A 14,584-nucleotide genomic window follows, 5' to 3' on the forward strand; every position below is an offset into this window, starting at 1 on the left:
TCTCTCCCTCTCTCTCTCTCTCTCTCTCTAACTCCCTCTCTCTCTCTCTCTCTCTCTCTCTCTCTCTCTCTCTCTCTCTCTCTCTCTCTCTCTCTCTCTCTCTCTATATATATATATATCAATACTTATATGAAAAAAACAAACACAAATATTTAAAAATATTAATATATACTTATTTATTTATTTATTTTTAATTTTTGTTTTTCTGTGAAGCACTTTGTTTAGAAAAGTGCTTTAGGTTTTATTATTATTATTCCTATATTTAATATTATTTTTTGTATTTATTGTTATTAATATTATTATTATTATTATTATTATTATTTTTTTTTCTCTTTGTTGGTTTTATATAGTTTAAATATATTTTTTTAACTTGTGATGAACAAAAAAACAATGAAAAAATGCAATGACAAAAAAAGAAAAGTGCTATAGAAATAAAGATTATTATTATTGGTTTATTATTATTAATATTTCTGAGTGTTTTCCATCAAGTATCTCCACATACTGACTCTTCTGAGTTTTTGAATCCATCCCATTTATTAGACTTCCACATCCATGTGCACTTCTATAAGTATCTCCACTTACGACATCTTCCAACACAGACCTCTGAGCCAACAGGTCAGAATATAACACACGTTAACAGGATCACTGCGTTTATGAATGCATGACACGGCCATCAAACTTCACAGCTCTGCACAAAATAACCTGATTGATCTCCTCCCTCAATCAGCTCATGAACCATTACAAAGCTCAGGTGACACTCCACATATTACCGCCGCTTTTACTCACACGTGCACGCACATAAATATCCGTGTGCCCGCTCACACATCTCGTGAAAACATGCAGACAAATATAGACCGACACAAACAGGGAGGCAGGCATTATTACGCTTGAGGTGGCGGGATTTATTGAGCCATCTTTCTTTCTCTTTTGATTAAAAACGTCTCCTTCTCGCCGTGATTTATGGGAGTAAATGGAAAGGGATGGAGGGCAGAGAGAGAGAGAGAGAGAGAGAGAGGGAGGGATGACATCATGCTTTCAGCTGGGCATAAGGGTGGCTGCCACTGAGTGTGTGTGTTTGTGTGTTTGTGTGTGAGAGAGAGAAAGTGTTGATAAGAGAAGGGGGTTGGCGTCTTTGTCCCACCCCAATCCTCTCCGTCCAGCAGGTGGGAGTGATTATAATTGGACAACTGCACCACTGGGTTGTGTGTAGTGTGTGAATGTGTGTGTGTGTGTGTGTGTGTGTGGCTGTGCATGTGTGAAAGACAATCACAGAGAGGAAAAGTAGGTAGTGAGCGTGTGCATATATTTGCAGACATAATGGAGGGGAAACGCTGTGTGGCCCCGAAAAATGAGAAAGAGGAGCGAGACACTGTTTGTTTCTTTGTTTGTGTGTGTGTGTGCCCACGCTAGTGTGTGTACTTGTGTGAGTTTGTGCGTATGAAACCAGGAGGGAGGAGGATGAGAAATAAAAACTGAAAAAAAACCAAAGTATGAATATGAGAAGGAGACAATAAGTCAGAGGGAGAGAGCTTGACAAAAACAGAGATGGTATCCACAGGCAGAGGAGACAAAGACTGGCAGATACTGACAGATGGGGAGAGAGCCCTGCTGTTAGTGTGTTTGTAAGCATGTGTGTGTAAGTGTGTGTGTGTGTGTGTGTGAGAGAGAGAAAGGGAAGCTAATCCCCAACAAAGACGAAGCAGACTGCACTGAATGTTATTTAAACCAGGGTGAGCAAACAGACTCTGTGAATAAGTTCAAGAGAAGAGGAGAGTCCAAACCCTGCTCAGAGGAGGAGGAGGAGCCTCCCCTTTTACTTCCACTCATGAATTATTGTGCAGGCTGAGCATCAGTGAGACAGAAAAGTCAAAATAGGAAGAGAACAAAGGCATCTGCTTGACAGCTGTCTGAAAGCAATTTCAGATGTTTTCCGGCAGCTGAGCTGAAAGACACTCAAATTATGCTTCCAGACACTCAAACCGCCACGCAAATCAAGAGCAGACAGCTCTGTTCCAGCACCGGAGAGAGGAGTCGGTCCTCCTCGTGCTTTCTTCAACCAATGAGAACACGGAGGAGACTGAGACGAACAACAACACAGAGGGAACACAGCAGAAGATGCATTTTAGATTGAAATGAGCTGGAATAGAGAGAGAAGAATCGAGGAGGCTCAACTTCCTCAAAGTTTCTCTCTTGCAGAAAGTGGAAAGATGGAAACATGTGTGAGCTGATATCTTGTGTTTTGCTAGGTTTCAGGCCAATACATTGTTTGGAATCCAGAGCCCCTTGTAGGATAAATATTTGGTTCAGAATAATTAGCAACCTCAGGCCAGGAGGAACTGAAGCCAATGCAGAAGTGATAAAAACTGCAGATCTGGGCCTCTGGTGGCCTGGAGGTCAAAGCCCGCTAAGTATAGAGGCTACAGTCCTTGTTGCAGAGGTCACTGGGTCGACTCCCGGACGACCATTAACTGCATGTCTTCCCCCTCTCTCTCTACTCCACACATGTCCTGTCTCTCTTCAGCTGTCCTGTCAAGAAAGAAAAAACTGCAGTTCCTCGAGTGTCCACTAGAGGCTGGCTCTGGAAGTACAGGAAACCACATACACACCCATTCAAAAAAAGCTGATCTTTACAGCAGAAATAAACATGTTTACAGCCTGGTTCAAAATATGAGTTTAGCATGAATAGCTCATTTCACTATCAGCACACACTGTACGGGGGCTGAATTTATTATAACTCATTATTTTTAAGTGATCAAACTTACAATGTTTGCCCAAATAAGGGCGTGGCTGACTTGACTGACAGACTGGAACACTGTAGCTGTTAGCGAGGAGGCTAAAGGCCCGCCTCTTTACTTCACACTAGACTTTGAGGCGCATTCCTGCTAAGTCCGTGAGGGCTTAGGACTGTCCCACTTAGGGATGGGTACCGAATTCGGTACTTTTACAGGTACCGACCGAATTCCGTCGGTACTACCGAGTACCGACTCACGTAAAATCAAACGGTACCATGTTTTGGTACCTGAACGCATCCCTGTGACTGTGAGGGAGTGGAGGAGGAGGTGATTTTCTCGCCCTGTAATAAAGTCAGACTGACCGGGTGGACGTCTCTGCTCTCTGCTCTCTGCATCTGCGTGGGAGCGCGCCAAATGGAGCCTGCAGCTGATGACTATCAGCGCACTAACCGCGATGCAGAACTTCATGAGGATTAAGTTTATTTTCTACAGTCAATGGTTTAGACCAGGGGTGTCCAAAGTACGGCCCGGGGGCCAATTGCGGCCCAAGGTCCATTTATATATGGCCCCCAAGCTTCCATCTTAAATTGTGTTATTTATAGCACATAACTTAATCACATTCTGAATCATCTGGACATTTGCAGTTTCTTTCAAGCGCACAAACAAAACTAAAGTCAATCCGGAATTGTCTCAGAAAGCTTCACATGGACCACCTCTCTAAAGCCAAAGCTCTGGGAATTCTTCAAGATGGCAATAAAGAAGAAACACAAGAACTCTTAAAGCTGACAGGTTTTCAAATTAATCTTTTTATCATGATGTGAAAATGTTCTTGATGAACACTTAAAGTTCAGAAGACACAAATGAGAACACAAGACAAGATCAAAATTATGAAATTGTGCAGAAAAGGTAAAATTAGGTGCCTAAAAAATGTTCAGAACTCAGGAAAGTAATGACTTTGTTCTTAAAATGTTGTCTGCTGGTCAGAACAGTCTTAGAAACAACATGAAAAAGAAGTGTGATGAAATCCAGATCATGATCCTGCCATAGAAAAATAATGATACAATATTTTTCCCACATTGCCCGACCCGAATGAAAAACATTTTCCCCCAGAAGAAGATAAAGTTTGCTAATCTTTACATGGTACTTCCTAGTTACTGTTTTATTGAGAAAACGTTTAAAATAATTGTTATTAAATAAATATTTCATATATAACTTTTAGGATTCCAAAGTCTCAGTAGGAGCCACTGGCCCTGAGGTATTCTGACAACATCAAATGTGGCCCTCTTTGAAAAAAGTTTGGACACCCCTGGTTTAGACTGACCCTCTTGTTCCGACTACCTAACCCCGTCTATAACCGCTCCTGTGTGCGTGAATGCCCAACAAGTTAGTTGTGTGTCCTGTTATTATAAAGAGACAGGGAACTGACTTCTCCCCGTCTGCAGACGTTCACGTGTGTTCACTGATAAACTCCAGAAAGAGCAAGTAAACGCCACGAGCACGTGTCAGCTAATATATCTAATCACTAGGGGTGCAACGGATCAAAAAACTCACTCAAAAAAAAAAAAAAAAAGAAGACAAGACAAATATAACTTTGTCCCTCCATTTATTTCGTAAAACACTTGTAAACTTTTGCCAATAAAATAAAAACAAGATTCAACTCAAAATGTACTGCATGTGCAAAGCACCCTATCTGTGGGCCCAGTCCTGCCTCATTCACTGCATTTCGTGGCATGGCAAGTGAAGGAGAAGAGGAACTTCAAAAGTTTCACTCCATTCTTCTTTCATTTGCTGATTTTCACCGTCCACTTTTCGTTGAGCTGCAAACTGAGAACACACCGTTTTATTCTAGGGTCCTACAGCTGGCAAAGTGCCAACATGTGAACTGCTCCATAAACCAAAGTGAAAGTTAAAGATTTCACTCGCAGCAGTGGACTCTAAGTGAACCATTAACAGCCTGTCTGCGTATCTAACATGGAGACAAGTCCCAGTAAACACCAGTGACCCGACCAAAACACAGAGTGAAGGGATAACAGTTCGGGGACCACAAATAGGCGGCCAGGTGCGGTCCGCGGGCCGCGTATTGACGGCCTCTGGTCTAGTGGGTGCGCAACGGAATTTCATAACGTGGCTCAATCACATTCAGCATTCACTGTATTTCACAGGGAAACCAAAATGCTCCCATACATGTGACTTACAAGATGCAGGAGGTTTTTCAAGTCCCTCTGCTCCTTCACTTGCCATGACAACCGCTGCGCTTGGCGAGTGAGTGTGGATTGAACATGCGGTCATCACGTGAACACGCGCAACTTTTTTCATCAACAGATCCGCGGACCACGTCCTCGCCGAACCGTGGAGAGGCATCCGTACGGGTCACGGATCAACGATGATCCGTTGCACCACTACTAATCACCTATATAATCCTGTTCCTGTTCATTTCATGTTAAATTTAATAAATATGTTAAATTGAATAAATTTGAGATTTTTTTTTTTTAGTTAATATTTATACTACATAAAAACACAAAAGTACTGAAAATTGGTACTGTTGAGTACCGGTACCGATTCCCAGGTACCGGGTATCGGTACCGTATCGGTTCAAATGTGAAAGGTACCCATCCCTAGTCCCACTGCCAAATCGTCAAGTGTGTGAGGGATCTCTCTCAGACCTTTTGAGCCCTTTATGCCCCCTTTCTGTAAGTGGGCATTTTTGCAGACATGGGCTGTTTCCGAAATCGCCTACTATACTAGCAGTACATACTGATTTGTCCAAAATTCAGTATGTAGTAAGTAGTATGTGAACAAGAGCAAAATCTACAGTATGCCAAAACTCCCCGGATGTCTACTGATTCGGGAAAATATCTCAGTGTGCATCGGACCAGTCTTCCTCGCGTACTGTTTCCCATAATGCACAGCGCTCGTTCTGCTTTTTCTTTTTCCTCATTTTTTGACGGGAGGAAATCCGTTTTTGGGTGCTGTGAAAGTTATCAAATTACATATAAACCACTTCCTAACTTTTTAAATCATAAATGGATGCTAAATAAGCTTTTCATTTATCGGCTTCGCCGTTGTTTACTTCCGCTTTCCGAAACCGGAAATCCAGCGAAGTCTGGCTCAGCATGCTGCATGACAGATCGGACAGAACAGTCATACTACATACTAAATTCAAACGCAGTATGTAGTAGGCAATACCTACTGACTGCTACATTAGTAAGTAGTATGTAGCAGGAAATACCTGCTGCCTACTACATTAGTAAGTAGTATGTAGCAGGAAATACCTGCTGCCTACTACATTAGTAAGTAGTATGTAGCAGGAAATACCTGCTGCCTACTACATTAGTAAGTAGTATGTAGCAGGAAATACCTGCTGACTACTACATTAGTAAGTAGTATGTAGCAGGAAATACCTGCTGCCTACTACATTAGTAAGTAGTATGTAGCAGGAAATACCTACTGCCTACTACATTAGTAAGTAGTATGTAGCAGGAAATACCTACTGCCTACTACATTAGTAAGTAGTATGTAGCAGGAAATACCTGCTGCCTACTCCATTAGTAAGTAGTATGTAGCAGGAAATACCTGCTGCCTACTACATTAGTAAGTAGTATGTAGCAGGAAATACCTACTGACTACTACATTAGTAAGTAGTATGTAGCAGGAAATACCTGCTGACTACTACATTAGTAAGTAGGATGTAGCAGGAAATACCTGCTGCCTACTACATTAGTAAGTAGTATGTAGCAGGAAATACCTGCTGACTACTACATTAGTAAGTAGTATGTAGCAGGAAATACCTGCTGCCTACTACATTAGTAAGTAGTATGTAGCAGGAAATACCTGCTGCCTACTACATTAGTAAGTAGTATGTAGCAGGAAATACCTGCTGCCTACTACATTAGTAAGTAGTATGTAGCAGGAAATACCTACTGCCTACTACATTAGTAAGTAGTATGTAGCAGGCCGTTTCGGAAACAGCCTTAGTGTAAGGGAATTACCCAGAGTTCATAGCATTGTGACGTGAAACACGGGATTCCCAGGGGAGGCTCAGGAGCTTGGATGAGTAAATGAACGCCGTAACATGGAATTAAAAAAGTGACAGTGAAAAAGAAGCATGAAAGCTGCAATGAAAATGTACAGGTAAAAAAAATTTGCCTTTAAGTATAAATATAAAAAACAGCCTTAATCTATTTATCCTCACACATATGTGTTTATACAGTATAATTTATATATTTATAGTTGATATATTTTAAATGTTGTGGTTAAGCAGTCTGTACGGTGAGAGCCTGGATCACATGGCAGTCAGTCCGTCCCTTAAGCGCCTTGAATTTGAGAAAAAGTAAAAATTGTGCAATAAAAATTCCTGATATCGCTAAGGTGAACTTCAGTCTCAAAGTGTTGTCCCGTTCCCAGTTCTACAGTTTGAGCCCTTACAGCAGGGGCGTCAAACTCATGTCAGTTCAGGGGCCACATACAGCCCAAGTTGATCTGAAGTGGGCCGGACCTATAATGACCTATAAGTAACAACAACTCTTAATGTTTCCCTTTGTTTTAGTGCAAAAAAGTAGAAGTAAATTCTGAAAATGTTCACATTTAATGAATTATCTTTCTACAAAAACACCTGTTGCATTTATTGCCATGATGAGTCTCATAGTGGGGCCAAATATTTTACTCTTAAAGCCCTGAAACCTGCTGCGAACACACCAAACACACAGGTTACCCATTCACCTGAAACAGAGTGTAATGTTTACTGCAAAAGAACAGATAGATTATAATAATGAAGAAGGTAAAGATGACTATTATGGACCCCCCCGCAGCACAATGATTTTATGCAAACCCCAGAGGACAAATTTGAAATAGTAATTACTGTTATTGAAAAATGGCCGTTAATGTCTTCTCTGTAGTTTTTTCACCTTGCAAAGTCATTCCGCGGGCCGGATTGGAACCTCTGGCGGGCCGGTTTTGGCCCGCGGGCCGCATGTTTGACACCCCTGCCTTACAGCCTCCTGCCCTCAATCACTTTCCAGCTGACGTCAACTCCACAGAAGTGAGGTTGAGTTCAACATTTCCAATATGGCCTCCGCCGACAATCAGCTTCAAAACATGGCTTCAGGAACAGATGGATGACGTCACAGAGACTACGTCCATTTATCATACAGGATATGGTTCAAACTTGTTTCAGTATTTAAGAGCTTTCTGAAAAGCGGGGTTACAGCTTTGCCTTTCTTTAGACACACAACACACAAAGAGAACTCTGCAGACAATCTGCACCAGCATAATGTAAGTGTTGCACACAGCGTGGGTCACTAAAGTCAGCAAACTGTGAATGCAAACAAACACAAACACGCCACTGGTGAACTCGCTCTCTATCCTCTTCACGTATACATCCATTCAGCGTGCACAAGTGCAGGATTTACAAACAATAAAACCCTCGGGGAGCCTCCCCACCTCGCCATCACTCCCGGTTCTATTTCTCTGCAGAGCCTCCTCTTTGTTTCGTCTCCTTAATGCTGCCCTAAGCCCGTCTTAACGGGGAAATGGTGCAGAAGAAATCCTGAGCAGGAGTTGACAGGGCGGGATAAGAGACTACTGATGTCCCTTTAACACAGCCAGATATAGAGGACAAATTATACAAACAAGCATCAAGTCGACATGGAGAATATTCCATGACAAGATTTAACATTTATCTCTGCTTTTTGATCAGTATCACAGAAAAATCCCGCTCGGCTCAATGCCCTCTCCCTTTGAGGAGAATCTCTGAGGTCTGAGGTGCTCTCTTGAATAAAATACAAATTTACTTTCAAGTCAAACCTTGCTCCTGACATTCAAGTGAAATTCTTGTTTTCTCCTCTCTCTCGCTCTGCAGAAGCAGACACAGACAATGAGCAACAGACCTTTTGCTGCAAAAGACAGCCTTTCAAAAATGAGATATCAACAGCCGGAGACAGAAATACAATCCTGCAAGGAGAGAACTCAATAAGACTTAAAGAAAAAGACAGCTCAAGTATTTCTATTAAATACTTCAGGAAGGAAAAGTTCACTTTGTTAACATACCATCCACAACCTTTGCACACTTTGTCCTGCTCTAATCTACGGATCAAACACGACTGATGATCTCTAAAAGGGCAAAGCGGGGAGAGAAGCTGACAGGTAAGCAGCGCGGCGCGTCCGTCTCGGAGTACTTACATAAGGCCTGGGAGTCTGAGAGCAGCAGTGATAGCAGCAGAGTGGTGACAGGCAGCAGGAGTTGCAAGGAGAGGCGAGGGGCACCGCTGGTGGCCATCTTGGCTCCAGTAGGGAAGGGGTGGGGGGCAGGGAGGGGCGGGGCGGGACCGATCCTTGACCTGGCTGGAGAGCCGAGGCCCCGACTGCGTAGGGATGGTTGGGGTCTTCACGCAGCACGGCTTGGCACTCTGCAGAAGCAAAGAAGAAGAAGAACAGGAGGTTAGACATCTTTGCTATTTTTACTTTACCCAAATCCACATCCATAGGTCCAAACATCCACAGACGTATTCAGTTCAAACACAAACAATGTGATAGCAAGGCAAACATTTCACCACTTCACAAGGCGGCCATTTTTTCCCCAACTCCCCACAAAAGAAGATGAGTGCTATCATTCTGCATCAACTTACAGCTAATGACCTTCAGCGGATCATCAAAACGGCACAGTGGATTGTAGGTACCCCACTACCATCACTCAGGAACACCTACTCAACCCAACTGCACAAACGAGCCTCATCCATTATGGAGGGACTCAACGCACCCCGGACATCCCATGTTCACCACCTTACCCTCAGGCAGACTTAGAACAATCCACACACGGACGAACAGACTTAGGAACAGCTTCTTCCCCAAAGCGGTGGACATACTACGCACTGCACATAACTGTCAGTTACTTACTTACTTAAAGCAACAAATGCATATATTTATATATAGGTAAATATTTATTTGTAGTACCTTTTTAAATTGTATTTATTGATTGATGGATTGAAAACTGCTGTATGGAAATGCTGCCAAACGAAGATTCATTGTATCTCTTTGCAATGACAATAAAGTGCCTCTCCTATAAAACAAGTGGTGGAGGGGAATCTGCCCATGTTTCAAAGTAAACTACATTAGCCTGTTAGCTTGCATTAGTAAACAGCTAATGCTAACATTTGAAGTCATGCTAGGTCACATCCAGTTAGCCAAAATGGTGCTAGCTAGTTGGTGGGGGCGGCAGTAGCTCAGTCCATAGGGACTTGGCTTGGGAACCGGAGGGTCGCCGGCTCAAGTCCCAGTATGGACGGAGCTTGGCAAGTGGACTGGTGGCTGGAGAGGTGCTGGTTCACCTGCCAAGGTGCCCATGAGCAAGGCAGTGAACCCCCAACTGCTTGGGTGACGCTGATTATGGCAGCATCCTCACTCTGACAGCCCATAGCATGTTTGTGCATAAATTGCATGTATATATCAAAGTATGTGTGTGTGTAGCATGATCAAAAATAACACGAGTGGAAAAATTGAATTTCCCTCATGTGGATTAATAAAGTATGTTTCCTCTAGATCACATCCAGTTAGCCAAAATGATGCAAGCTAGTTGGCGGGGTAGCTCAGTAGCTCAGTCCATAGGGACTTGGCTTGGGAACCGGAGGGTCGCCGGCTCAAGTCCCAGTATGGACGGAGCTTGGCAAGTGGACTGGTGGCTGGAGAGGTGCTGGTTCACCTGCCAAGGTGCCCTTGAGCAAGGCAGTGAACCCCCAACTGCTTGGGTGACGCTGATTATGGCAGCATCCTCACTCTGACAGCCCATAGCATGTTTGTGCATAAATTGCATGTATATATCAAAGTATGTGTGTGTGTAGCATGATCAAAAATAACACGAGTGGAAAAATTGAATTTCCCTCATGTGGATTAATAAAGTATGTTTCCTCTAGATCACATCCAGTTAGCCAAAATGATGCAAGCTAGTTGGTGGGGTAGCTCAGTAGCTCAGTTCATAGGGACTTGGCTTGGGAACCGGAGGGTCGCCGGCTCAAGTCCCAGTATGGACGGAGCTTGGCAAGTGGACTGGTGGCTGGAGAGGTGCTGGTTCACCTCCCAAGGTGCCGTTGAGCAAGGCAGTGAACCCCCAACTGCTTGGGTGACGCTGATTATGGCAGCATCCTCACTCTGACAGCCCATAGCATGTTTGTGCATAAATTGCATGTATATATCAAAGTATGTGTGTGTGTAGCATGATCAAAAATAACACGAGTGGAAAAATTGAATTTCCCTCATGTGGATTAATAAAGTATGTTTCCTCTAGATCACATCCAGTTAGCCAAAATGATGCTAGCTAGTTATGTGTTCCAAACTACAATGATTTTTAGTCAAAGTTAAGTCTTTCCAATTGAATTGCATAACAATATGAAATGGTGATATAGCTTTAGTTCATCAATGTCAGAACACCTCCCTCTGGGTTTTCACTGTAAATTGTATTTTCAGTTTCAAATCAATCTCTCAGTGCTGATTGTCAGAAAATCCATCCCATAATAACCTGAGACAGCATTTTTACAGAGCGGGGAGCGTTTCAGCGTGACATCAGAAGAAAGCAGCCGCCGTGTCAACATGATGGAGGCTGTTTAATTGTTGTGACAGCTCCAGGTAGAGAGAAGCTTCAGTTCTATGGATGATGAGTAAAGGAGGTGATGCTTCTGCCAACATCTACAGGACATGTGACGTCGTACACACGCACTCTGTCCTCTCCACAACCTCTCGTTGCAGCTGACGCATGCCTGGAAGCCAAGTGTCACTCACCACCGACCTCGTAGCCTAACCGGTGTCTCCTCACATCCCTTAATTAGCCGCAGAGTCGCTGTTTGTCGTTCTTTTTCCCCCTCTTTTCTAATCGCCCGATCTTGTCGTTATTTGCTTATCTCATTGCCTTGTAATTACACCGGCACCCGACGATATCCCAGGCAGCGTCTCTTTGTTTTAGTCAAATTGCCATTAATCCCCAAAGCTACAGGGAGGGACTGGGGACGCCTGCCACACACACACACACACACACACACACACACACACACACACACCATTTTTCCTCTCTCATTGATATGTGTGATGCCACCACCAAGTGGTTCTACATACCCTTTAATTAAGAAGACATGAAATAGGAGACAAAGAAAGAGGGGAGTGAGAGAGATCCATGACGTGAATGTAATGAGTTTGTTAAGTTCAGAGGAACACACCAACACTAAAGGTGCATTTCAACCAAGAGTTCCCCAAGAACTACTTTACCCTGAACTAAAAGGTTCCTGTGCCCCCATTGTTGTCTGCGTTTAGACCGCTGGCTGAAGTCCAGGGTAGATTGTGTAAATCAGGCCAGTGACGCACTACACCGCCAGACCAGTAGAGGGCAGTATAACAAAGAGGAATGCCATTCATCACAGATGACACCATAGAAGCAGACGGACAGTCAGGTATCATTATGAGCAACACAACAGTTAGCCTGTTAGCATGAAGAGACTCAGCTGGCGCTGTTTTAGATGGTGCTATATTTCATCACAGATGGATTCACTGAATCAACACGTGAGAGGAGATAAGCGCGAGTAGCAAAGACGTTTCAACACGGCTTTAAAATCCTTTGACACTACACCACCAGACCAGTAGAGGGCAGTAAAACAAAGACGAATGCCATTCATCACAGAGGGAAAAAACGATGACTGTGAACGGTTTTTGGAAAATTTTGCAAAAAAAAATGTTTTGAAAAGAATTTTGAAAAAAATGTTTGGAAAAAAAAATTTGAATTTTTTTTTTTTTTAAATAATGTTTGAAAAAAATGTTTGGAAAATAAATGTTTGGAAAAAAAAATTTTTTGAAAACAAATTTTTGAAAAAAATTTTTTGAAAAAAAGAATTTTGATTTTTTTTTTTTTGAAGATAAATACATTTTGAAAAAGAAAAAATTTGACCAAAAAATTTTGACAAAAAAAATTGACAAAAAAGTTGACAAAAAAGTTGACCCAGAGCCTGTCGAAAAAATTAATTTTCCTGAAATTTGAAATTGTGCTCCAAATGCAGAAAAACAAGAAAAAAAGTGAAAATTTTGCGCCTGCATGGTTTTCAACTCAAAAAGCCATGACAGAGATCGGCCGGTGTTTTGGTTTAAACGGCGACCCTGTTAACTGGAGACTCTCAGCCGGATGCATCCCTCATAAACGTCTTTAGACCATCATTAAATATCTGATGAGGATATTTTGAAATCTTAATAAAAACTAAACTAGTTTGCATTCCCAGGAACTCCCTCTGTGTTTCAACAGCTGTGTAAACTCCACAAACACTGACACGTTCAGCTGAAGGTCTCCAGTTTACAGGGTCACTTTTAAAACCGGAACACCGGGAGGAGAGACGGGAGAAGACTACTGTTACAAGCTGCTAAATCAAAAGAATCACAGCTTCTTCTTTTGAAAAGTACACACACATACAAAAAAGATAGAACAAATAAAAACTAATGAAAGAAAGAGAAATCAAGAGAATCACAGATGTGTGTGATGTTATTGTGGACAGAGGGAGGAATAAAAACACTGCGGTTAATCTACCAATCAGACATGTTCAGCATTGCAGGCCCCGCCCCCGAAAGTCCTGGGACCTTTGAAAAGTACTACCCCCCTACCAGGGGCTAGGGGGGATAGTACTTTGTGAAGTGCCTCTGGTTGAAAAACACCTTCTGGAGGATTCAGGTGATGCTCTGTCAACATGGATGTGTAGTTTTGATCCATAAGACAGCCACTTTCAATCTCCCCTGATGCATGATAACATCATAACCTGCTACAAGTTGCCTTTGACAAGTGTCAGCGCCTCAAACGAGGAGTGAATGCACTTCACAAAACACCTGACTGACAGTTCTGATCTTTAACATTCAGATACAATCAGATTCAGACGGCCGAGATAGAGAGAGAGACACGCAACCTGCCGACTGCTTAAGAGGCGTTCAGACAGAATATTAAGAGCATCCAAGAAAAGCACCGTCTTCAGAGAAAACAGGACCGACGTGTCGATGTGTAAACCTTCCAGAGGAGGTAAAAGGTGAGTATGTGCTTCTGTCTTTGCTTCGCTGTGGCCTTGAAGACTTGCAGAAAAACCACAGCTAATTGCAGTGTAACCAAGCACCTCAGACAGCAGGCGTATTTAAGCTGCCCCACCCTTCACGGCTCCTGGACCACGCGCCTCTACTGGCTGCATGGAGCAGACAGGCACGTGGAGCAGAAGGCAACCTTAAAATAAAACCACAAATGTGTACAGCAAACCCCCCTTCTCTCTACACACACACACACACACACACACAGTCTGCAGCGACTGGCCTCTAAACACTCTCATGTGTTTTATTTCAAATAGAGAGATTCAAGAACACACGCTTCACAAAAAACACAAAGGCAGAAATCCACAATAGGGCTTTTGTGGCGACGCCATGCCAGAAAGGAGTGGGTGTCTCTCAGAAGCTAAGCTCATCTTTCAGCACAATACTACACACACACGACCCACATGTGTGTCCGCCGCTCGCCTTTTGTTTTCCTTTTCTCTCACCCTTGGGGGGGGGCGATGATGTCACAGGTGAGAGGGAAATACAGAGACATGAAGAGGGTAGAGTATCAGATTGTCTTGGGGACTTCTGAATGATGCCTCTATTGTTCACACTGTAAACATCGGTGGAGGTGGAGGAAACCTCGCTACGCCTGCAGGGAATTACTCTATCTGTGCTCACGAGCTTCCCAGGTTATGATTTACGGCCCTCCCTCCAGGGCACGGCTCTCTATCTCCACCTTTGGTTGCTATACACATTTCACAACACAATTACAACAGCTATTGTAGTCGAAAGGCCAAACATAACCCGGAGTCATGTGTGGG

The 14,584-nt window shown here is 43.1% G+C and overlaps 1 protein-coding gene across 1 annotated transcript in view; it reads right to left on the reverse strand.

Moving 5' to 3' along the window:
- ptprsa (protein tyrosine phosphatase receptor type Sa) overlaps positions 1–14,584 on the reverse strand; it is a 290,186-nt gene that overhangs the window by 201,110 nt on the left and 74,492 nt on the right. The window contains 1 exon segment of the mRNA XM_034711280.1: positions 8,910–9,136. Coding sequence (XP_034567171.1) covers positions 8,910–9,006 — 97 coding nt within the window. The 5' untranslated portion in view covers positions 9,007–9,136.

This window comes from Notolabrus celidotus, chromosome 2 (genome assembly GCF_009762535.1).
Source record: "Notolabrus celidotus isolate fNotCel1 chromosome 2, fNotCel1.pri, whole genome shotgun sequence".
NCBI lineage: Eukaryota > Metazoa > Chordata > Actinopteri > Labriformes > Labridae > Notolabrus > Notolabrus celidotus.